The sequence below is a fragment of the Setaria italica genome, chromosome IX (assembly GCF_000263155.2).
Source record: "Setaria italica strain Yugu1 chromosome IX, Setaria_italica_v2.0, whole genome shotgun sequence".
Lineage (NCBI taxonomy): Eukaryota > Viridiplantae > Streptophyta > Magnoliopsida > Poales > Poaceae > Setaria > Setaria italica.
In genome coordinates, this window is record NC_028458.1 from 14064843 (window position 1) to 14087742 (window position 22900).

The window sequence follows — 22900 nt, forward strand, 5'->3', positions numbered from 1 at the left end:
TTTCCCAATACGATTGCGTCGGGGCGTTCCAATGTCCCATCATCAGAAATTGAGTGCACTGTTGATGTGGGAGGTGGATTGGGTAAATCCACTCTTTGTATCTCAACTTGAGGTTGAGTCGCATTTACTGTTTTAGAGGATTTTGTCCTCTGTTTCCTCGTGCGCTTGCGAGGATTTGCCGTACTTCTCTCATTCTCATTCTGAGAAGATAGTTGAATAGTTTTATTTGGTACCTCTACTCTTTCCGGCACATTCCTTGCTGGAATGTAGGATTTTGTGACACTTTTGTCAACAATAAATGAATCTGGCAAATTTCTTTGCAGCATTTTGCAAATCAATAATCCTTTGAACTTGAAGTTTGGATTCTTTGGTACGAGGATCCTCCTTTAGGGTGTCTATGGCATCCCAATTTATTTCCTGGCATTCAGTGTGATACTTGAATTCTCCCCCTAATGCGGGGAAATGATCTTCGTTGAAGATACAATCAGCGTACCGGGCTGTAAGTAAGTCCCCTGTAAGGGGCTCCAGGTATTTAATAATCGACGGAGATAAATACCCCATATAGATCCCCATTTTCCTGTGAGGGCCCATAGTTGTATGCTTTGGTAGTGAGATCGGTACGTATACTGTGCAACCGAATTTCCGTAGATGGGAAATACTTGGAGGATCACCACAAACCAATTGCAACGGGGAGGTTGCATGGTATGGAGTTGGGCGCAATTGTATTAAGTCCGCAGCATGTAGGACTGCGTGACCCCAACATGAGGTTGGTAGACTACAATCTTGCAATAGTGATCTGGCAATAAGCTTTATTCTCTTGATGAGAGATTCAGCTAAACCATTTTGTGTATGGACATATGGTACAGAATGTTGAACTTCAATTCGTAAGGCCATACAATAATCATTGAAGGCTTTGGAAGAAAATTCTGCTGCATTGTCCAACCTAATTGATTTTATCCGGTGTTCAGGCTGATTTGCTCTAAGTCTGATGACTTGTGCTATCAATTTTGCAAAAGCATGGTTCCGTGTCGATAATAGACACACATGAGACCATCTTGTGGATGCATCTATTAGAACCATGAAATACCTTAAAGGTCCAGATAAAGGTTGAATAGGTCCACATATGTCTCCTTGAATGCGTTCAAGGAACTTGAGTGGTTCAGCCTGTATTTTGAGATGTGAGGGTCTCAAAATTAATTTCCCAGTTGCACATGAGGTGCACATAAAATCTGATGATTGTGGGAATTTGTTATTGCTCATACCGTGACCATGTGAATTGCTAATGATTTTTCTTATCATCCCGACACCGGGATGGCCAAGGCGATCATGCCAAGTTTTGAATGTGTCCACATTCTGAAAAAATCACTTTGTATGCAACATGTGGTACGGGTTTGACGTATGTGTAGTACAATCCGGACGAAAGAGAAGGCACTTTTTCGAGTGTCTGTTTGCCATATCCGTTATCTTTAGTCAAGATGAGAAACTCATCTTTGTTTTCTTTCATGTGTTTCGACATGAATCGCATTTTTACGGATATCTCTATAACTTATTAGGGTATGTGTTGAATCAAGATATAATAATGCTTCCTCGATATCAATTTGTGTACCCATTGGAAGTACGATGGTGGCTCTGCCGGAACCAACTATCATAGCATCGCGTCCTGCGATGGTCAAAATTTGCCCCTCCCTCTTTGTAAGAGTTTGGAAATATTTGACTTCCCTAAGTATAGTATTTGTGGTACAGCTGTCCACAAGGCACAACTCTTCATCCATCGGATCGACTCCCGTATGAATCCTCTGCGACTTCCGACGAACTCCTTCCTTCTGCTCAGTGGAGAACTAAGGTGCTGATAACGTGTTGTGAATGTAAACAGAGGAAGATTCGAGAGAGGAAGGAGATGAACAGTGAATCAGGTGTCTTTATTAATCAATGATGATTACATATATATATATATAGGCTCAGTAAGAAAAGGTTAGGAGATAAACTCCTAAAGAAGCCCCACGATGGGCAGCTCCACTTCATCCATATCAGGGATGGGCAGCTCCACTTCATCCATATCAGGGATGTGCCCACGTCGTGGGCAAGTCCTGCATGGCCCACTAACGCATGCGCGGGGCTTTTCCCGCCTCCAGCTTTGGACGAGGTCAAATCAATATTATTTGCAACAGTTTGCACTCTGCGGGTGATGCTGGACGGTTATCTTGCGCTTTCAGCAAGATGCTACGGCAATGAACACGTTGAGCTGAATTCAGCAATCAGCAAATCACCATATGAAAGAACTAGCCTGAGTAGCAACTGTCAGCGCAACAGAAACATGATAACAAAATACCAACACATCATTGCTGAGTTGATCCGCAGAGATGTTTCATTAGCCTTCTAGCTTGCAAAAAAAAGAAGTGCATCGATCACTATGAATTTTCCAGATCCAGCTGCAAGGAAGAAGTAAAAGGAGAACAAGAAACTCATGATTGCTGAGAAGGTTGTACACCAGCTGCCTCGTTACAAGTCTATTGATCTCAACATATATTTAACTCGAAGTTTTGTATCGTTTCTAATGGTCAAGCACATAGCTACAATATCATAGCATTCATGAAGCTCTCCTGGGAGGAGACATATTCTGCAGAAGTCTGGTAGTTGTAGCTATGACCACCATTTGCAGCAGGATACCTGAAAATATGGAGGGTAGACCCAAAGTTAGAAACAAATACTTTGACTATAACTTAAAAAGAGATCCAGGAGCTGGAACTTACCAAGAGCAACACGAACAGCATCAAACATTTCATAGCTTGTGATTGCTTCTGTGTTTTGCTTCATAAACTAGGCCAAAAACAAATGCAAATTGTTGATGATATTCATACTCCCAAAAGATAGTTGCAATCATTACTTCATTGAGCAAAGACCAATTCATACACAAAGGCATGGAAAAGGAATTGCAAAGTGCAAAAGTGATGCATCACCCAATCACACCAGCTGCAGGAGGTACCGAGGCGAAACGAAACAAAATAGTGGCCACAAATTGACAACACCTACGATTAACTCGAGTTTATCTGACACTAGAATTCTGGCATGAATATGATAGCTAATTTTAGGATGAAATGTACAGGCCTGAGTTATTGAGTGGTGGCATTATTGAGATTAAGATATGTGTATCGCATTATACCTGTCAACTAGCTCAGGCATGTGGGCATGAAAGAGACAACCATCTTTCACATCTGTCCAGATAATATCAGTTACCCTTTTTTATTAAAGAAAAAGTAGAGGGACTATCTACAGATATTTTTCTTCTGCCTAACAGGCTTAACTGTCTTTTCACTGACTATCAAACTTCTCAAATCTAATGTTGTTATGTGCTTTACATACAGTGATGCTGATAATATATCATTACTCAACATGGCGAATCCAGATTCCTAATAGCTGGATCATCCCAAAGACTTAGTTGGCCCTCTATTTGTCAGAGCTTTTGTTGGGGACTGGATAAACCACCGAGATGAAGACACTACTTGATGCACAATCAAGCCAGGTCCAAATTTGGATGGACAGCTCTTGCATCTAACTTAAAACAAGCCAAGACCATGTTGCATTGCAGTTAAGTATCAAACACTGCCCGTGCAGGCCCAAGGTTAACTCCTCTGAGTCTCATTCTTGCAAATGTACTCCTCAGGTGGGACTTCAACTAGGGGTTATCTACCTCAAATAGGTAAGTTTTGCAAAATTTCTACTATATGTTTGATTAGTTCACAGTTGGACTACCCATGCCCATCTTGACTCTTGAGCATGATTCTGGGAAGTTGGTAACAGCATTGGCAGGACTAAAGTGAGAACAACAAGACTATGTAATTGCTGTTTAAGCGAAACCTATACAACTGAATTTAAATGAAGTAATGGTCTAACGAGGCAGACTGCTTCGTAAAAAATTGAAGAAGGTTGAACTCAAGCTTTACTTGGATAGCATCAAGAGGCAGAAAATAATAAACTCCCAAGATATACATCTTCACACACATCATTTGAAAATTTTAAGTTTTGAATTTCATAGCCCAAACCTTCAAGAACAATTCTGAGCGGATAATGCACGTCACAGAGAATGCAACGGCAATTGATGACAAGCTCGTGTAAAGCCGAAGCAGCACTGCCATAGTCCGCCTTCGCCCTGTGAAGTACCAAATAGTATACAATCAATAATCTGACAAAGGGTGATTGATTGGAAAAAGGTTGTCCATTGTGAAAAACATGAATGGAGGTGTTATTTCTTTTAGCTATCCATATGCCAAAGATGTTCAGAGAAAAGATCATAAGCTTTTTTTTTTTTGGAGATTGATACAATTTACTGGTAGGTTTGGAAGGCTCACGGTGTGGTAGAGCTTTAACAGCTACCAGCTGATCCTAAATTTCTAATTCAATGGTGTCCAAGAGTACAAGTGGATATAGTACTATGGGCAGAATTTCTTGCTATGGATGCCAAACAGAATATAGCAAATCAGCTAGCTGGTTCTGGCAAAATACAGCTGAAATGCCTCAATAGTTAATCCAAATTCTCTCCTATCTTGCTAATCAGCAACCACCTAAACAAGAGGCGGATCAACCGAACGTTGACAATCCAAATTCTCTCCTATCTTGCTAATCAGCAACCACCTAAACAAGAAGTGGACCAACCGAACGTTGACAACTAATGTAGAATTTCCTATGCCACTGCCCATTCAGTGCCATTGATCATTTTATTCAACTTAGGACTTGTAAAGTTGTAAGGCACTACCGCATTTTTTCAGTAGAGGCTCGAGAGGTAGGTCGATCTAATTGTTTTTTTGGTAGAAAACACAAGGACGAATGGAACCAGGATAATTGAGGTTAACACAGGTATATCACCTAATTCCCCCACCACTATAGCCAGCAGTCCCGCCGCCGCAGACAGCGCGGCGAACTTGTTCACCTCCTTCCCCTTGGACAGTGATAGCAGCAGCAGCGCGTCGCCGGCTACCTGGTGCAGTGCCTGCAGGAAACAAACCACGGGCACTCGTCAGATCAAAGAACCGCCAACGACGGCAAGAGATGGAGGAGTTAGTCCCGGATCCGAGCTGTGCCGTCACCTGCACAAGGATGAGGCGCGCGAGGCGGGATCTGCCCTCGGCGACCCTCTGGTACCCTGCAAGATCGCGAGAATCGCAGAGGTTAGGAGAGAGGTGTCAACGAGGCGTTGGAAGCGAGGGTTTGGGGGTTTGGGCGGTAGGTGCTTACGGGAGTCGACGACCATGCGGTAGGAGAAATCGGAGCCGTCCGTGCCCGACGGCCGGCCGGAGGCGCCGCGCCGCTGCGTCGCCATTCGTCGGGGGGAGAGAGACGACAGACGAGTACGCTGGCGCTCGGTTACCCTGGCGTCTTCGCGTCAGCACTTAGAATGACAATACGCCTCCTGACTGCAAATACGGAAACTGAGAACACGGGCAGAAGAGTCACGGACGCAGTAGCGTGGCCTCGCACTGTCGCACACCAACACCGCACCACCAGTGGGGAAACCACCCCGAGCTCCGGCGATGGAGGAAGCCGCCGCCGCCTCCGCTGCTCCGGAGCCTAATGCCGCCACGCTCGCCCTATCCGAGCCCGCAGGAGCCGTTGCCGACGGCGAAGCCTCCATTGATCCAACCGCCGTCGGCGAAGCCTCCATTGATCCAACCGCCGTCGGCGACGACGAGCAGGACTCCAAGGAGGTAGTCCTGCGCAGGTACTTCCTCCATGAGTGGGAGCTCGTCTCCGTCATCCTCCGCCGCATCGTCACCGGCGGCGGCGTCGCCGAGCCCGCGGATGTCCACAGGATCCGCTCTATCGTAAGCATTTCTCCCCTCCACCTGTCTCCAAATGCTCCCTGTCGCTGAACATTAGATCTCAGAGAGAAGAACGTGCAGCTCTAAGAGCAACGTTAGCTCCCGTTTGGTTAACTATTGGCTACGGAAGGATATAATCTGCTTCAGCGTCTACTGTTAAATGCACATGAGCAAAATTCGAAAGGATCATGTCAAATTTCAAGCTGCCTTTCCCACAAACCCGTATTTTTATTGTTTGCTAAAGACTAGTAGTTGAGTAGTCTATGAGGCAATTTAAACTGTTAGGTTGTGGTTAATCTGCTAATGTGCATGTTATTGCTAATATTGGATAGTGAGCAAAAGCTGAAGATAAAGCTGAGCTGGGATACAAATGATTCACACGAATATTTCCTATGTCCTAGAATGCTTAGGAATTACATTCTGTTTTTCTTGGTGAAAAATGTGGACCTGGGAGAGAGCTACGACTTATGATCTATTACCACCTCTTTAGGTAAAGGTAAGAGTCGAAGGTCCACAAGGAAAACTAACAACAACTGATATATTTGGATAACACTGAGACATCTTATTCGCAACTTGAAGAGTAAATATTTTTAGTTCACTTTGGTTCATAAATGAATAGTATGATAGACATCAACATGGTCTCTAGAGCACAACTTTGGCCACTACTTTCTGCTATAATATTATTTTTTTTCAAACAACAGCTATAATATTATTATATTTGTCAAAATTCAAAACTAGTAAGTTGTACTATTATCAAAGCACTTTTCACAGAAATCTGCATATATCTTTTTCATACATATATTCTTGATATTCATAGAGCATCAATCTCTGAACAGACTTTATGCCAAAACTATTATGCTTACGAGCTCGGTATGTTGAATTTTTATGTTTTCTGTCGAGCAATAGATGGACAAATATCAAGAAGAAGGCCAACTACTAGAGCCATACCTGGAGAGCATTGTCTCACCACTTATGTCATTGGTGCGGTCAAAGACAATGGAACTTGGTGCTGGCACCAATGAGCTCCTTAATATTATCAAGCCTCTGTGTATCATCATCTACACCCTGGTAACAGTGTGTGGGTACAAGAGTGTCATCAAATTCTTCCCTCACCAGGTTTCAGATCTAGAGCTTGCTGTTGCTCTCCTTGAGAAGTGTCATACAATTAGTTCGACGACTGCTCTTAGGCAAGAGAGCACAGGGGAAATGGAGACTAAATGTGTTGTTCTATTGTGGCTTTATATACTGGTCCTGATCCCATTTGACATCTCCACTGTGGATACAAGCATTGCTTCTGCTGATAGTGTGGATGGGACTGAGGTTGTTCCACTTGTGACAAAGATATTGGACATCTGTAAGGATTATCTCTCCAGTTCTGGTCCAATGAGAAGGATTTCAGGATTGTTGCTTGCAAGGCTCTTGACTCGTCCTGACATGGCAAATGCTTTCAGCAGGTGATTCTTACAATTAGTTTTGTACAGCACACATGCATTTATGTTGTAAATTGCTGTAGTGGCATGTATATTCAATGTTATCCTATCACTGGAGTTTACCACTATCAGTATTTACTAAAATGAAAATTTATTGTTTGTGAAATTATCAAACATCATTAACAACTTCTACTCACTTGAACATTTCCTTTTATTTTTATCCAATATTATATTGGGCAATGTTTTGAGTTGTCCTGCTTCTCTCTATTTTCAGTTTTATGGAATGGGCACACAATATGTTATTGTCTGTCACAGATGACTTTGTGGGTCAATTTAGATCCATTGGTATAGTGGAAGCTTTAGCATCAATATTTAAGGTTTGTCTGTGCCTTATTTTTACTTCTTGATCTGTATTCTACACACGTGGTGGATATATCTTTGCCTTCACAGCTAAAGTTTTTCTATCTATTTATCTCTTAATAGGATCTTTTTTACGCACATGATTTTTTTTTTGTGGTTGTCAACAGGGAATGGTTGTGCACATTTGATTTCATAAATTACATATTGTCAATTTACATTGATGTCTTCCTTTTGGTTCCTCTTGTTGCAGATTGGTAACCGTAGAATGTTGTATGATGCTGTTTCTGTTACTTGGAATGATTGTTCAGTTGTGATGAAGACTAATGTCTCAGCCAGGAGTCCACTTCTTAGAAAATTCCTGGTGAAACTGGCCCAGCGAATTGCTCTCATTAGCTTGCCTCCACTTTCACCATCATGGCAGTACAAGGTTTTAAATCTCATCTTGTTACATAACTGCAGCATTTCGCAATCAGGATTTGTATTTCAAATTCTTTTGTTGAAACGAGATGTCAATGATATGGTGTTTAAGAATTATGTTCTTTTTAAGGTGGTGCAGGTAGAGCATCTAGATTGTTTTATACATGCATGCATCCTTTATAAAGTTAATAGGACATAGGATGTGGTAGAAGTGATACTTGTGTCTCATCACATAGTTCATTTGGAATTGAATAGGGGCATCTGATTGGCATGCGCTTGCAGTCTATTATATTGAATGCACCACGTGGAACTCCAAATCATGTCCAAATCCTGGAAAATTGTTCACTAGATTTAGATATGTGAACCGCTCATGTGGTAGCAGTTGGTGAAGAGCTTCTCTACTATGCCGGAGCTCCAATTCCTGGTTAGTTAAGAAAACATTCATAGCTTGAGTGCTTGACCACGAATACACAACTGTTCATAGGGATATGCTAACTCTGAACAGTAAATTTCACATGGAAAGGTGCCTTGATTAAACGCTTTCAATACAAAGCGATATTTCTTTCTTGGGATTGATAGCGGGAGTTGTTTCTGAGTTGAATTGGAAGAAGTATATTTTGGGTGAATACTTATGTATATTCTTTTCTTGGCATCAAAATCCTTCCATCTTGTTAATATTTTGGATGTATTTCTAGAAGGAAGTTAATGCATATGCTGGATTCTACATTTGAGAATACAATGCTCCCTGTATTTGAATCTTGCGAGAATCTAAGCATATATCAAGAAATTGTCTTGGACCATTGGTATAAGGTTGTAAGGCATCGGCTAGTTGGCAGTAAACTGCATCAAAAGCACATCGTGTACTTAGCCACGCCACCTGCTTTATTAGATTATTCATTCCAGTTTCCCAGATGAATAATAAAGAACGAAGTAATCTAGAATTTGTGTCATGTTTTACATCTTTATTTTATGGGAGTAATATTGGGATTTTTTTTCATATTTTGAGCTGTTCTTTAGCCTAGTCTTTTATTCTTCAGAGCTTGTAAGGTGATATCTCTACCACAGTGCTCACTGTTTTAACCTCATGCAGTCAATTAGCAGCTCGCTGGGTGCAAACCTTTCAAGTTCTACGACCGGACAATTGTATTCAAGTGGATCAAGCGAACAAGCTAATATTGATCAGACAGACGTGTGTTTTCTGGAAGAAGTTATGGATGTTCCAGAAATTGTAGAAGAGATAATTGACTTGCTGTTGACTGGTTTGAGGGATTCAGTATGTTTTTAACCTGATATTATGCCACAAAGTTTTGATTTTATCCTCTAGAATGTGGTAGTAATATTTACTCTTGTTTCTGCTCGAATAATTATAACAAGAATAGTTACAATTGTTATTATTTTCTCTCTTTGCTTGCTGGCGAATATTCGTTTTTCCTCACAAGGACCTTCACATGCCAGTCTACCTCCACTGCATTTCATATCTTAATAAATACATAGCACTGTCCATATTGTCCTGTATGTTGGAGCAAAAAAGCCACACAGCCTTTTTTTTTTGTTTGAATTTATAGAATTATTTGTAGAATACAATTGAACTCTTAACTACATTAACCAAAACTTGGTTTGATTGCTTGAAGAGAGTTGATGGTTTTTTTTCCCTGTGGGATTCCTATATTTTACTCCCTTAGGTAACAAATACTTGGCGCTTTGATCAAAATGCAGGCAAACTTTTGAAACTTTGAGCATCAATAGTTTTCAAAATATTTAGTTTCAATAAAATAAAAATCATATGAGTAGATTTGTCTTGAAAAGTACTTTCATAATCTTTTTTCTAGAGTACACAAGAGATCTGTGTATCTCTGTATTGAAGAAGGAACGGACCAAGTACTGACATACTTTCGCTAAAGAAGAAACCCAAACCAGTACTCACACTTACATAACAGAAAAATGAAAACATGACCAGCTATCTGAGTACTTTCATAAGCTTATACTTATTAGATATTATAACTGTATTCTAATAAGAAAGATTATCAGTCAAAAATCAAAACTCTAAGATCATAAAAAGACAACTGTGTCAAGTATTTATGACCGGAGGTAGTACTATGATTTGTGAACTGGATTGCTTTAAACAACCGACACAACTGCCTGTTTTAAGGACAAACGCCGCAGCAATGGTGATATCTGAAATGAATAAGTTCTCCTGTTTGTGTAATTGAGAAACCACATACACAGTTGGAGTCATGATTCACTGCTTCATGTACTTTTTGAGGAGAACAGTAGGGAGGCTGCTTATGTACTGCTGTTATGATTCTTTGCATGTTAGAAAGCCAAGTTTTATTAGGATGTGAAATGCAATTAGTAGAATTGTTGTCCCAGATGAAGTTGTGCTGAGCGTTTTGTGAATTGTTCATCTTTTACATTTAGCCTCAAAAACCTGTTCTTGAACTAAAGCCAAATGTTTTTTTTTAATTTTCTGTCAGGATACAATTGTAAGGTGGTCTGCTGCCAAAGGAATTGGTAGGATAACTGCACGTTTAACACCTACATTGTCAGAAGAAGTTATATCATCAATCTTGCAACTTTTTTCTCCTGGGGAGGTCTGTGTATAACTTATGGTCTTCACAACCTCCTTTGATTGTTTATAGAAATATGTCAATTTATATTAAGCTTGGCAAACTGCTAGTTTTCTCAGCACTACTCACGTAATAACTTATTCCTTTTGGATTCTGAAGGGTGATGGTTCCTGGCATGGAGGCTGTTTGGCCTTGGCTGAACTTTCTCGGAGAGGGTTATTGCTGCCTTCTAGCTTTCCTGATGTTATTCCTGTTATAATAAAGGTGCATAAATAACATAACAATTATAATAGTACTGAAAGATGCCCTTTCCTTCCTTTATTTCTTTTTGCACATTGAAAGACAATTAAGTATTGATACATATGTTTAGTGCTGGTTCAGTAAGATAAGCTTTTACTGTCTCAATTGATTTCATGACGTACCTCTGCAGGCTTTACACTATGATGTACGAAGAGGTCCACATAGCATTGGATCACACGTAAGAGATGCAGCAGCATATGTTTGTTGGGCATTTGGTCGGGCTTATACCAATTATGATATGAAGGCTGTTTTGGAACAACTTGCTCCCCACCTTCTAACAGTTGCTTGTTACGATCGAGAGGCAAGCTTATTTTTAATTTAATTCTACATTTGTACTTCCAGATGTTTTCTACCTCTGATCCCACAGTATTTTGACTAGATGATCTTATCTCACCAATCTTTATTGTCTATGTGATGGTAGGTTAATTGCAGAAGAGCTGCTTCTGCTGCTTTTCAAGAGAATGTTGGAAGACAGGGAACTTTTCCACATGGCATTGATATTGTGAATACAACAGACTACTTTGCACTGGCTTCCCGATCAAACTCTTATCTGAATGTTGCTGTTTCTGTTGCTCAGTACAAGGAATATCTTTATCCCTTTGCAGATGAGCTACTTTGCAATAAAATAACTCACTGGGTACTGTAGTTCTCTGCAAGTATTTATGGTTTGAGTGAGATTGCATGTTTGTTGTTGCCAATTTCCACACTTTTTGCCTGTGTTGCAATTGCTATTAGCTTCTCAACTACTTCATTCCTTACCTGGAACTTGTAGCTGATTTAGGAAAGTGAAGTTAAAATCATTTACAATGTAAATGCCCTGTAGCGCTACTTCTTTTGTATATTATTGTTACAGTAATTACATTATTTAATTTTTTTCTTATGGTACTAATTTCGTACTGCATTTCACCAGGATTTTTTTCACATTTTTAGAAGTTTTCTCCCTCTTCTTTCAGTTTTAATGTGCAGTGCTTCGATACACAAATTCTGTTTTCTGTGGAGTGCTGCTTTCATGACTTAGGGTCTGTTTGGTAGAGCTCCATCTAATTCTGATTCTTTATGGGAGCTGATTCTTTGAGAGAAGTGATTCTGTGGCTGAAAGTGATTCTCTTTGATTCTCTAGCATAAACTTTTAAAATCAGGATGGAGAATCACTTCACAGAATCATGAAAAACTACTTTTTTCAGCTCCCAGACTCTTAGTTTATTTCAGAGAATCACTTCACAGAATCAGCAGGGAATCACTTCTCTCTGAAAAACTGGTTGGCAGAGCTCCTGCTGGAATCAGCAGAGAATCAGCTCTGGGACCTCTGCCAAACGCACCCTTAATCTCTTCGCTGCTTTCCATAAATTTTACTGAGGAGATGAACTTGCTATATTTCAATTAATCATTTAGGCTGACTTTTCTTTTTCTTTTTTTTCCTAGGAGAAAAGCTTGAGAGAGTTAGCTGCTCAGGCCCTTTCTTTACTTGTACAATATGATATGGATTACTTCGGTGGACATGCCCTTGAAAAGTTAGTTCCATGCACTCTATCATCGGACTTGTGTACTCGCCATGGAGCCACTTTAGCTGCTGGCGAGGTTGCTTTAAGGTTGTACCAACTTGGTTTTACCTTTTCCACAGGTCAGTGATGGAATTGCCACATATATTATGTCTTGCACTTTTATGATACATATCATTTTAATGTTTTGTGCTGCTTACATGAAAAGTGACCTTGCATCTGTATCTTTATTTTTTAGACATGCAGAAGGCTCTGTCAGGTATTGTCCCTGCAATAGAAAAGGCACGCCTTTATCGAGGCAAAGGAGGAGAGATTATGCGCTCCGCTGTTTCCCGATTCATTTCATGCATTTCTATAGCTGGAATATCTTTGAATGAGAAGATAAAGAAAAGTTTATTAGAAACACTTAATGAGAATTTGAGGCACCCCAATTCTCAAATACAGGTGAACTTTCTTTTTTCTCTACATACATTCACTCAAAGAGTGCCCCCCACCCCCTAACTCCAACCAAGTACTATGATATGTAATCAATCCCTTTTTTGTCTGTACATTTGTACTTTCCAGATACTGTACAATCATGACACTAGCCATCTATGTTTGTAGACTGAGTGTGTTTTTCTTTCACTATTTTGTCCAGTGTGCTGCTGTTGATGCATTAAAGAATTTTATTCCAACATATCTGGTATCTTCTGGTGAAAAGATTGCCAATGATATCATTTCAAAATATGTGGCACTTCTAGATGACCCCAATTTGGCTGCAAGACGAGGAGCCGCACTGGCCCTTGGAATATTACCATACAAATTCTTGGTATTGAAATGGATGCCTGTCATGAGTAAGCTCTGTAGCTCATGCACAATTGAGGTAATGGAATTACCTATTGATATTTCAATAGTAAAAACAGGGAGAATAAGCTGTTGCTGTTGTTCTTTAATATTGGAACTAAAACTCCTGTGCAATCTGGTTTGTAGGATAAGCCTGATGATCCTGATGCTGAAGCACGTGTGAACTCTGTCAGGGGGCTAATTTCGGTATGTGAAACGCTAACTGCATCATTTGATCAGAGCTCAGATGGTGGAGATTCCATATATGCATACATAAAAGATTATGTCATGCAAGCTTTATTTAGAGCACTCGATGATTATGCTGTGGACAACAGAGGAGATGTGGGTTCTTGGGTACGTGAAGCAGCAATGGATGCACTAGAACGGTGCACGTTCATCCTCTGCAGGAGAGATATTGTTGCATTGAGAACACTACCAGCTTCTGGCCTTGAGTCTGAACTGAGTGAAATGGAAGTAAATGCAAGTAGTACTACACACCGGCTTTTTGACTCTGGAATTGCACAGGATCTGGTTGCAGGCATTGCAAAACAAGCAGTTGAGAAAATAGATAAGATGAGAGAAATAGCTATCAAGACCCTGCAGAGAATTCTGTACCACCAGGAACACCTCATCCCATTTATACCTCGCAGGGAACTGCTGGAAGAAATTATTCCCAGCAGCACAGATTTGGAGTGGGCAGTAAGTGGTTGATCATGACTTATGAGAATTACCTGTCCTGACTTTAAATTTGACCTTTTAATGCTCAGTATCTCACCAATTGGAAATTAGTCATGTTGGGAATGAAGTAGCGGGGGTTTAGATCTGCAATAATGGAAATTTACCCATAATTCCATCTATTTTCTTAATAATTGAGGTTTTCTATGAACATATGTTTGCTTAATAGTTCACGCACTGATTATTCCATCACCAGCTTGTGCTTAATATTTGACCTGTTGTGGTATTATTGTTTGACATCTAACTTAGTAGAAAATTTTTCTTCATTAGGTTCCTACAGTATCATATCCACGATTGGTGAAGCTTCTTCAGGTCAGCTGCTATAGCAAGGCTGTGCTCTCAGGGCTTGTGATTGCTACAGGTGGATTGCAGGAGTCTTTGAAGAAAGCTTCAACATCAGCTTTAGTTGGGTATCTTGAGGATTCAACTATCAATACAGATTGTGAAGGGAAAAGTAGAGAGTATATGTTGAGTTGTGACCTTCTATGGGTTCTACAGCGTTACCGGAAGTGTGATCGTGTGATTACTCCCACATTGAAGGTAACAGAGGTTTATCCACATCATCTGATGACATCATATTCTGCACCTAGCATATGTTGCATGTAAATTCTATTTGTTATAGTTTGCACAGGGCTTTGAATAGCTTTTCATTTTGCTGTTTATCTAATAGATGTGCTCTCAATCAATTGCAATATATGTACTTTTGTTCTACATCCACACTCATGTTTACCTGTTGTAACGACATCAAAACTGGAACTGGTGCTGCTAATTTAGTTTCAGTTTTATGATTTTAAATAATAAAAGTTCAGATGATTGTGCATTCTTGTTTCCCACATGTGATGTTATACATTTTTTTAATCTTTTTTAATCTAACAAGGGCCTTGTATTCGCAGACTATTGAGGCTCTCTTCAGTAAAAAGGTTTTCTTGAACAGGGAGGTGAGTTTACTCAGTAATGCACTAAATAGTTACAGAATGGTGAGAGACTGGCTTCCTTTTCTGCACGTCTAGTGGCAAATAAACAAAGAAGATTGTTTTCTTAGGCCATGGAGAATTATTTTCAGTACAATTCTGCAGCTTGAAACCTCAGAGTAGGAAATTCACACTTTACAGTATAGGGAATTATAACATATCTACAAACTTAGTTACCTCATGTTGGTCGAATGCTTTTGCTGCCAAAAGAACACTTATGCTCCCTTTCTTGGTTACATTTTGCAAGGTTTTGTTATATCTTCAGTTTTTGTGACATTCAACAGGGTTATAGTGAGTTCTACAGTGGACTTGTAGATTCGGTGGGATCTGAGCTGAAGGGATCAAAAGATTTCACAAAGTTATGTGCAGGCCTCTCGATCCTTGGATACATTTCTTCACAATCGGATGGAACTTGCACTAAGGCATTCTCTCAACTCCTCACGTTCCTAGGCCACAGATACCCCAAGGTAACATTTACCTTTTCTTGCCTGAGAAGCGCAGAACTCCGTCCAACAATCAGTTGACCTCAAATACTATGCAATCTGACAGATACGGAAGGCTGCAGCCGACCAGGTGTACCTTGTGCTGCTGCAAAATGATGATCTTATTCCATCGGAAAATATAGATAAAACCCAGGAATTACTTGCGGAGACGTGCTGGGAAGGAAACTTGGAGGAAGCAAGGTGCAAAAGGTCACAGATCAACGAGATGGCTGGTTTCAGGATCGCCACTTCACTGAAATCTGAAAACCAAGAAACGAGAGCTGCCGTGCAGAACGCTGTTTCAACTGATGAAAATAAATCTTATTCATCGTTGGTCGATTTCAGTGGATACTAGGATGCAGGAACTGGTCGGTGGCAATACAATTTTGGTTTTTATAGAGCCACAAGCATTGTACCGTTTACAAAATTTTGCTTTCAAAGGTGTTTATGAAATTTTGCTTTCAAAAGTGGAAGGGCTGATCATGAAGAGGTTGGACGTAATATTCAGCTCCTAAGCCTAAAACTTGTTCTTCCGGGGCAATCGGCCATTGGGGGCTTTGTCGATTATCAGTCAAATTAACATACTCAAATTGATAGAAATTACGCTTAGTGAACCTATCATGTCTGCACTGGGATGAGATGGCATAAACATGTTGTAACACACCTTAAGTAACCTTGTGCCTCATATAACTCTGAAAAAATCGATCCACTCCCAGAAACAACTCAGGAAGACAGAAGTTTTGGCGGCTGTTCAACAGTTGCATATATGCATCTGTTTGGAAAATTTGAAATTCTCGGTGACAAGAAACAACAAAATTCATGCAGTCCCAATGTATTAGGATCACATGCTATTTGTTGCTTATGGCTGGAGTACCCACATCATGGCTTCAACCATGGAAAGACGTCCGGTGATGAGGGTAACCGTGCCGTCAACACTTCACATCCTGTCTCAGTCACCTGGAGAACAGCAAAGAAAAAATTAAGTTCTACATATAACATTACACATCACAAAGACTCAACATTGCTTTCAAGTAAAAGAAATTGTACACAAAACTACCAGAGCAATAATCAAACAGCAGCAAGTTAAGCGTGTAAGAACTCAGTTCAAATTTATCAGTCACCATAGGATCAAATAGAACGCATGAAGGTATTTGTTCTTTCTAGTATAACAAAATTGTATGCACAATAAACATATTCAAATTAAACGAATGGATTAATTCCTCCAGGGAACAAGATAAAAACTCAAGGTATTGAGCTCACCAAAAGTGTATGTTCAAATTGTGCACTCCGTTTACCATCTGCAGTCACTGCAGTCCAATCATCAGGCCACAGACGATCATTCCAAACTCCTACACAATATGAAAATATTTGCTATAATGCTGAGCACTCAGGTATTTAGGGGGAAACATCATGAGCATTTGGAATTTGCCGGAGCTATACAATATGTACACTTGCCTGCATTGATCATTGGTTCGATTGTAAATGTCTGCCCAGCTTTCATGATGCCAACAGCCTTGTTTCCTACATTAAATTATGTGCCCTTCAGGCATAGCTTTTATAGTAGTATCACATTTACTGCACTAATATAAAAAGATATGGAAATAAGACTAGCTGCAAGAAATATACTTGAATAATGGGGGATGTTTGGGGCACAGTGGAACAGTTCTCCTATGCCATGGCCACAATATGATTTCACCTGAAAGAAAGGTAATCAGAAGAGGATAGGTGCAAACGTACAACGGAGATAGTAATGAATGTGTTAGTTCAATGCCGATCTGATACTGACCACAGATAAGCCTGACATGGACGCATGTCTATTTATGATTTCTCCAACCTCTCGAAACCTAACTCCAGGTTTAACTGCACATAAATATGTTTAAGTTCAAATATCCTAAATCCGTTGCAGGTATGATCTGAAGGTCTTAGAAAATGTATAGGGAACTGCAAACAAAAGGAATTCCTTTTGTTTTCTTTATAAAGTCTACTAGGCAAATATAAGGAATAGCAAGTTCAGATTATTAAATAATGTCACCTATAGCAATAGCTTTCTCCAAGCACTCATAGGTACAACGAACAAGCTGTTTGGAAGCTTCATCAACATTGCCAACAAAATATGTCTCATTCAAATCACCTGCAGTTGAGATAGATGCTAATTAAAAATAAACATTACATATATGAAACAGTTAAGCATCTTATATAAAACAAAAGAGACTTTACCATGAACGCCTTTATAGTATACAGTTACATCAACATTTACAATGTCACCATCCTCAAGTTTCCTGTAAAAAAAAAAAGAATTAGAGAAACCAATCGCAATCAAATACACAAACTTGAACCATAAGTCATTAACATTGAAACTATTTTAATTTGCTCAACATGGAAATAGGAAGTTAGAATATGGCTTTCGCACATCTAAAATCCACTTGAAACCAAGAACTCATTAGTAGGACAAACTAAAAGCATGCATTTACCAGATGTTAAAGTTATTGACGTTTTGCCCTAGGATTTAATAGCAAATTTAGAAGGGTCATGCAACGTCTTAGGCCAAGCCTCGTGGTGTAATGGTTAGAGTGGTTGAACTTCAAAGCCAAGGTTCAAAGCTAGGCACCTACTTTAAGACAGCCTGGGGAGACATATTCCCCGTGGATTTAATAGCAAATTTAGAAGGGTCATGCAACGTCTTAGGCCAAGCCTTGTGGCGTAATGGTTAGAGTGGTTGAACTTCAAAGCCAAGGTTCAAAGCTAGGCACCTACTTTAAGACAAAGCCTGGGGAGACATATTCCCCGTGGTCGTTCTTTTTTTAATGCAATGTCTTAGAACATATTATTTGCGACTCCTATATGGTCCAGCCATGCAGCTAGAGTATACTTGTTGTCCTAAATTATCCGATCAAGTATATACAAAGATAAATAATCTACATATGTATGAGTCAAAAGTAGTCAAAGCAACAACTAGTCCAAGAAAGCATGAAAGAGATAGCTATTGCTATGTAAATGAAAGTATAACGTAGTGTGTATTCAATTGGACCTGGCATCTGGAATTCCATGGCAAATAACTTCATTGACAGACCTGAGAACAAGAGACAACAATTTGAGCAATGCCAATGTATAGTCTCCAAGTCACAATGCTAAGAATTATTAAAACAAAGACAACCTACGTGCAACATGACTTTGGGAAGAAATGGTAATTCAATGGAGACGGATATCCACCTGAGGATCAAGATGGAAGTTATAATCAATAATAAGAGAATAAATAAGCATGATTAAGACACAGATAGTATGTTATTAAAACAATAATTGTAGTGGTTTACAAGATGAGTTCATGATTCAATCATTTGGTGTTCGATTGTTGCATTTAAATTCTGAAAGGATGTTAATCTAACCTCTAGCAATTGTCTCCTCATGGACGACTCTATCAATTTCATCTGTTGTAATCCCTGGTTTTATCACTCGAGCAGCTGCATCTAAAACCTCTCTTGCAATCTAACAACGACAGTATGGAACAGAAATGATTAGGGAAGCGACATTACAATATGTCAACACACATTTATATGTTATGGGAACTTACCCGACATGTTTCTCTCATCCTTTCTATTTGCTCAGGGGTCTTAATCTACAGAGATAGCAGCAATTATCAGATATTTATTCATGGAGCATATGTGATATTCACAAATCTCCGAAGAACTTTACCTCTACTCTTTTCTGCAAATCACTATCTGGTTCAATCTTGGGAATTCCCTACAAAAGTATTACAATGTGAGGATATTACAAGGTGCACAGGTTAAACATAATGATCCCTTTTTCATGTTTAGAAAGATATATCAGTTCAATTGGTTACTATGACACTGCATGCAGACAGTTGAGGAAAAGGCAATTAAATTAACAAGGACATACATCAAGTGCCCAATCAGGCTTCTCAATTTCATCTGGCACCACACGCGTCTTTGATATTGGATATGGTCTCAATGGACTGCAAGACATTATCATTTTCAATAAAATGTGAGTAATGTATCATCAAACTTTTCAGTCCTCCTAACCTAGAGTATTAGTAAAGAATAACGATATAATTAGAAAGCAAAAAAATCAGTTTGTCACTGTTCTATTTTGTGGATTCAAAGGAAATGTAATGAGCTTAGATGGGGTGAGCTATTTATCCAACTAGACAGGAAGCACGTGTTTTTGCAAGCCATGCATGCAGCCAAGTTTTTGCTGAAATCTACTGTAACTCTCACTTTTGCAGTTATTTCTAAATAATTTGCTTAATGCATACATGGAGTACAGAGTAGGAAGCCTGCAGTAACTACCCAAGAGATCTTCACTGTCCAGATATGAATATAATGGAGTCACTATCCATAAAAAGCTAGAAAAGAAAGAATGTAACTAGCTCATTTGTTGCTTCGAGCATTTTGCATGGTGATGGAAAAAATCTTCTAAATGTTCCATATGCATTGTGGGCAGAAGATACCATCATTTAATTAATAAGATAGGAATTCATCCAGTTGCAAATCAATATAAATTTAAAATATTTGAATTTGGGTTGATTGGCAATTTCTAAAAACCTGCCCTGAACTCCAGAGGTAAATGGGATGCCCGATATAATAAACGCAACAGAGCCAACAAAGAAAATGCAAATACATGGTAATAGTATTTTACCCTGTCCATTCAAAACGAGGAAGCTGCAATGAACGTGACCGCCCTTTTTTCAAACAATACTTCCAACCTTCTGGAGGCTGCTGGGATGCTGGTGCATTTGGCTTTGGGTGAACAGATTTGTGGGAGCTCCACGCTGCCTTAAAACAATCCTGTGTGCTGCAAATGATTTGTGAACACAAAAGAATTAAATGCTTCCTCTAGTTCAAACAGCTGAAGCCCACATGAAGCATGATTCTACCCTGTGCTAGTATCCTGGCACTTCCAATGTATACTTTAATATCAAAACATGTGTTTTCTTAAAAGATCAAAAGAACAAGGATCTAAAATCCATTATGCATACTGACAAGACCTAAAGAAAACATTTTATTGCACCATATTCATTCTGTTTGGTGATGAAGTTTCCATATAATGCCATAACTTACGAACACTTGGGAATCTAACAGTAACAGGTGTTTGTTTCTGCAAGTTAACTTACAAATAGTAGTGAATTCAAAGGCTCCGGGATAAATTTTAACTAATTCAAGCATCCTGTAAGCTAGTGGTATGATGATGTTGCATGCACAACGGACAGAGAAAGGGAGCTTGGCACTGACCAGAAAGCAGCGCCATCGCGCGGCAGCTTCAGTTCCGCGCACTTGGGGCATCTGAAAAACAACAAAGGATAAGCAAGAACTTGAACGAAGTAAAATACTTATCGCAAACTTCTTTCAGTGGTAGGAACGATAATGTTGCTTTTCAGATCGCATATTACCACCCAAAAAAGGGAAAAACACTGGAGGTCTCCGTTCAAGGTACTTACTATAAATGAAAGCTAGTGATACCCTTTATATAACTTGCTAAATAGCTTCACGACAAAGTTGCCCCGAGAATCAATTCCTATTACTAGATAGAGAATTCTATGGCGCTCAAGCAAAGTGCATCAGGAAGCGGAACTCGAGAACTCGGCAGCAGATAATAAACCGGCGGAGGCAGGAAGTACTATGTGCAACAAGGGGAAAACGACGTACTGCAGGAGGGCGGGCTTGCCGCAGCGAGCGCAGGAGAGCGACGACTCCGAGGCCCCCTTCTCCATCCTAGCTGCCTGCGCCACCCACAACAGATTGGATCAGACGGATCGGTAGAGGGCTTAACAAGAGCGGGGGGAGCGCGAGAGCAGAAGATAGGTGCCGCGGCGTCCCCGCCTGACTTACCGGCGGCGGCGGAAGCTAGGGTTCAGGCGGCGCGTGCGGCGGACGCGACACGCGAATGGGGAAGGGGAGGCGGACGAGTCAGCCAAGGGAGAGAGAGGACGCACAGGAGGAGGGGAAGTGGGGCAGGCTGCTGGGGCCTGGGGGCTTTTTAGGGGCGTGACGGCGGCGGCGAGCACGATCTCTCGGTCGTGCGCGTGGTGGTTTTAGGGGCTTGCCGCAAGCCGAGCCGAACGGAGTGGGTTTAGCCGTTTAGGTGGGCGGGGCCGTGCGCGAGTTTTCCCCCGAGCGAGCCAGACCGCAATGTAGGTAACGTTTGGTATCGAGAGGATCTACTTTTATATGTTGGAGTCGACCTATCTTTGGATAAGTAGGTTGGAGCCGATCTAGTCTTTTATTTGGTTCAAGGGGTGAAGAGGGTTGGATGGTTGTCCTTTTAACACCGTTAGTTGTGGGCCCCACCTATCAGTCGTGGGGCCCACCTATCAGCCTTTTTTCCCTCTCTTCCATCTTCTTCCTCCTCTGCTCCAGCAAGCTATCCTCCTCCACGGCTCCTCCCGGGCCGGTCCACGGCCGCCAGCATGCCGGCCCCCGCCAACGGCTCCCTGCGCCGCCGGCCCCCACCAGCACGCTGCCCTTCCCTCCCTAGCCACCTGCGCACCACCGCCCCTCCCTCCCCAGCCACCTGCGCGCCGGTGGCCCTGCTCTCCGCCTCGTCGGCCTGAACCCGACCCGCCGCTAGCCTGAGCTCCCTCCCCGCGCCGGCTTGAGGGGCCGCGGCCATGGGGCGCCGCGAGGCGGAGGAGCTGCATCGCCAGCCATGGGGCAGGTGGCGGTGGGAGGGCGCCGGGCAGGCGGAGGGCAGGCCAGCGGCGGGGTCGGGCGAGCAGCGGCGTCGTGCGGGCGGAGGCGGCGTCGGGCGAGCGCGAGAAGACGGACGAAAACGCCGTTCATCTGGGTTGGACCGATCCCTTCATTTTGGGAGGATGGGATGAACCCGGATATTAGAGGAATATTCCTCTACTGGGTTGGACCCAACCCTCACCCTCTCCAACTAAACATGGGTCGAAGTGGGTCGGCTCTAACCTAACCCACTTCGATCCCAGAACCAAACACACGGTTAGTTTCCGACTGGCATGCCTTCAACTTAGATCCAACAAAAGTTTGTGTTTAACTTGTCAAGATACATAATAGGCAATAGTCTATGGCTTGTAAAACACTCCACCATTTTAGCGTGACGAGATGTAGCCATACAACCTTTGGTGACAATGTTCTATCCCTGGTGTGCTTGTCAAAGAGGACGTTTTTGCATTTGCCGGCGAGGTATGATCTAAAGGTCTTAGAAAATGTATAGAGAACTGCAAATAAAAGGAATTCTTTATAAAGTCTACTAGGCAAATATAAGGAATAAAGCAAGTTTAGATTATTAAATAATATCACCTATGGCAATAGCTTTCTCCAAGCACTTAGGTACAACGAACGAGCTGTTTGGAAGCTTCATCAGCATTGCCGACAAAATATATCTCGTTCAAATCACCAACAGTTGAGATAGATGCTAATTAAAAATATAACATTACATATGAAACAGTTAAGCATCTTATATAAAACAAAAGAGACTTTACCATGAACGCCTTTATAGTATACAGTTACATCAACATTTACAA

At 41.0% G+C, this 22900-nt stretch overlaps 3 protein-coding genes across 3 annotated transcripts; 1 reads left to right on the top strand and 2 right to left on the bottom strand.

Moving 5' to 3' along the window:
• Positions 1-2339: 2339 nt before the first annotated feature.
• On the bottom strand, positions 2340-5398 carry LOC101781726. The gene is made up of 6 exons (XM_004982596.3): positions 5230-5398; positions 5082-5137; positions 4861-4984; positions 4041-4147; positions 2751-2817; positions 2340-2667 (listed from the first exon to the last, which is right to left on the bottom strand). The coding sequence occupies exons 1-6, from the start codon at positions 5312-5314 to the stop codon at positions 2588-2590; spliced, it is 519 nt and encodes a 172-aa protein (XP_004982653.1). The 5' UTR covers positions 5315-5398; the 3' UTR covers positions 2340-2587.
• Positions 5399-5439: 41 nt separating this feature from the next.
• Positions 5440-15863, top strand: LOC101781331 (tubulin-folding cofactor D). Its single transcript, XM_004982595.3, has 17 exons — positions 5440-5816; positions 6720-7267; positions 7518-7620; positions 7854-8030; positions 9111-9293; positions 10495-10611; positions 10747-10851; positions 11018-11188; positions 11309-11524; positions 12310-12508; positions 12625-12830; positions 13024-13248; positions 13356-13907; positions 14214-14483; positions 14837-14881; positions 15199-15381; positions 15464-15863. The coding sequence occupies exons 1-17, from the start codon at positions 5526-5528 to the stop codon at positions 15749-15751; spliced, it is 3879 nt and encodes a 1292-aa protein (XP_004982652.1). The 5' UTR covers positions 5440-5525; the 3' UTR covers positions 15752-15863.
• Positions 15864-16002: 139 nt separating this feature from the next.
• Positions 16003-21399, bottom strand: LOC101782124 (methionine aminopeptidase 1A). Its single transcript, XM_004982597.4, has 17 exons — positions 21240-21399; positions 21057-21130; positions 20643-20693; positions 20050-20205; positions 19291-19366; positions 19087-19134; positions 18965-19009; positions 18780-18879; positions 18555-18606; positions 18425-18466; positions 17614-17675; positions 17429-17527; positions 17183-17256; positions 17023-17092; positions 16852-16917; positions 16657-16745; positions 16003-16353 (listed from the first exon to the last, which is right to left on the bottom strand). Exons 2-17 carry the CDS (start codon positions 21119-21121, stop codon positions 16276-16278), a joined length of 1173 nt encoding a protein of 390 aa, XP_004982654.1. The 5' UTR covers positions 21122-21130; positions 21240-21399; the 3' UTR covers positions 16003-16275.
• Between the last annotated feature and the right edge of the window lie 1501 nt (positions 21400-22900).

Excerpts from the sequence above, each read along its gene's own strand:
- LOC101781726 (XM_004982596.3), bottom strand. The coding sequence starts at position 5,314 with ATGGCGACGCAGCGGCGCGGCGCCTCCGGCCGGCCGTCGGGCACGGAC. Across the intron at positions 5,138-5,229 it reads CCGCATGGTCGTCGACTCCC|GGTACCAGAGGGTCGCCGAG; the intron begins GTAAGCACCTAC and ends GCGATCTTGCAG. Across the intron at positions 2,818-4,040 it reads GCTCAGAATTGTTCTTGAAG|TTTATGAAGCAAAACACAGA; the intron begins GTTTGGGCTATG and ends TTTTTGGCCTAG.
- LOC101782124 (XM_004982597.4), bottom strand. The coding sequence starts at position 21,121 with ATGGAGAAGGGGGCCTCGGAGTCGTCGCTCTCCTGCGCTCGCTGCGGC. Across the intron at positions 18,880-18,964 it reads GGATGAGAGAAACATGTCGG|ATTGCAAGAGAGGTTTTAGA; the intron begins GTAAGTTCCCAT and ends TGTCGTTGTTAG. Across the intron at positions 17,676-18,424 it reads CATGGAATTCCAGATGCCAG|GAAACTTGAGGATGGTGACA; the intron begins GTCCAATTGAAT and ends TTTTTTTTACAG.
- LOC101781331 (XM_004982595.3), top strand. The coding sequence starts at position 5,526 with ATGGAGGAAGCCGCCGCCGCCTCCGCTGCTCCGGAGCCTAATGCCGCC. Across the intron at positions 11,189-11,308 it reads TTGCTTGTTACGATCGAGAG|GTTAATTGCAGAAGAGCTGC; the intron begins GCAAGCTTATTT and ends ATGTGATGGTAG. Across the intron at positions 12,831-13,023 it reads ACCCCAATTCTCAAATACAG|TGTGCTGCTGTTGATGCATT; the intron begins GTGAACTTTCTT and ends TATTTTGTCCAG.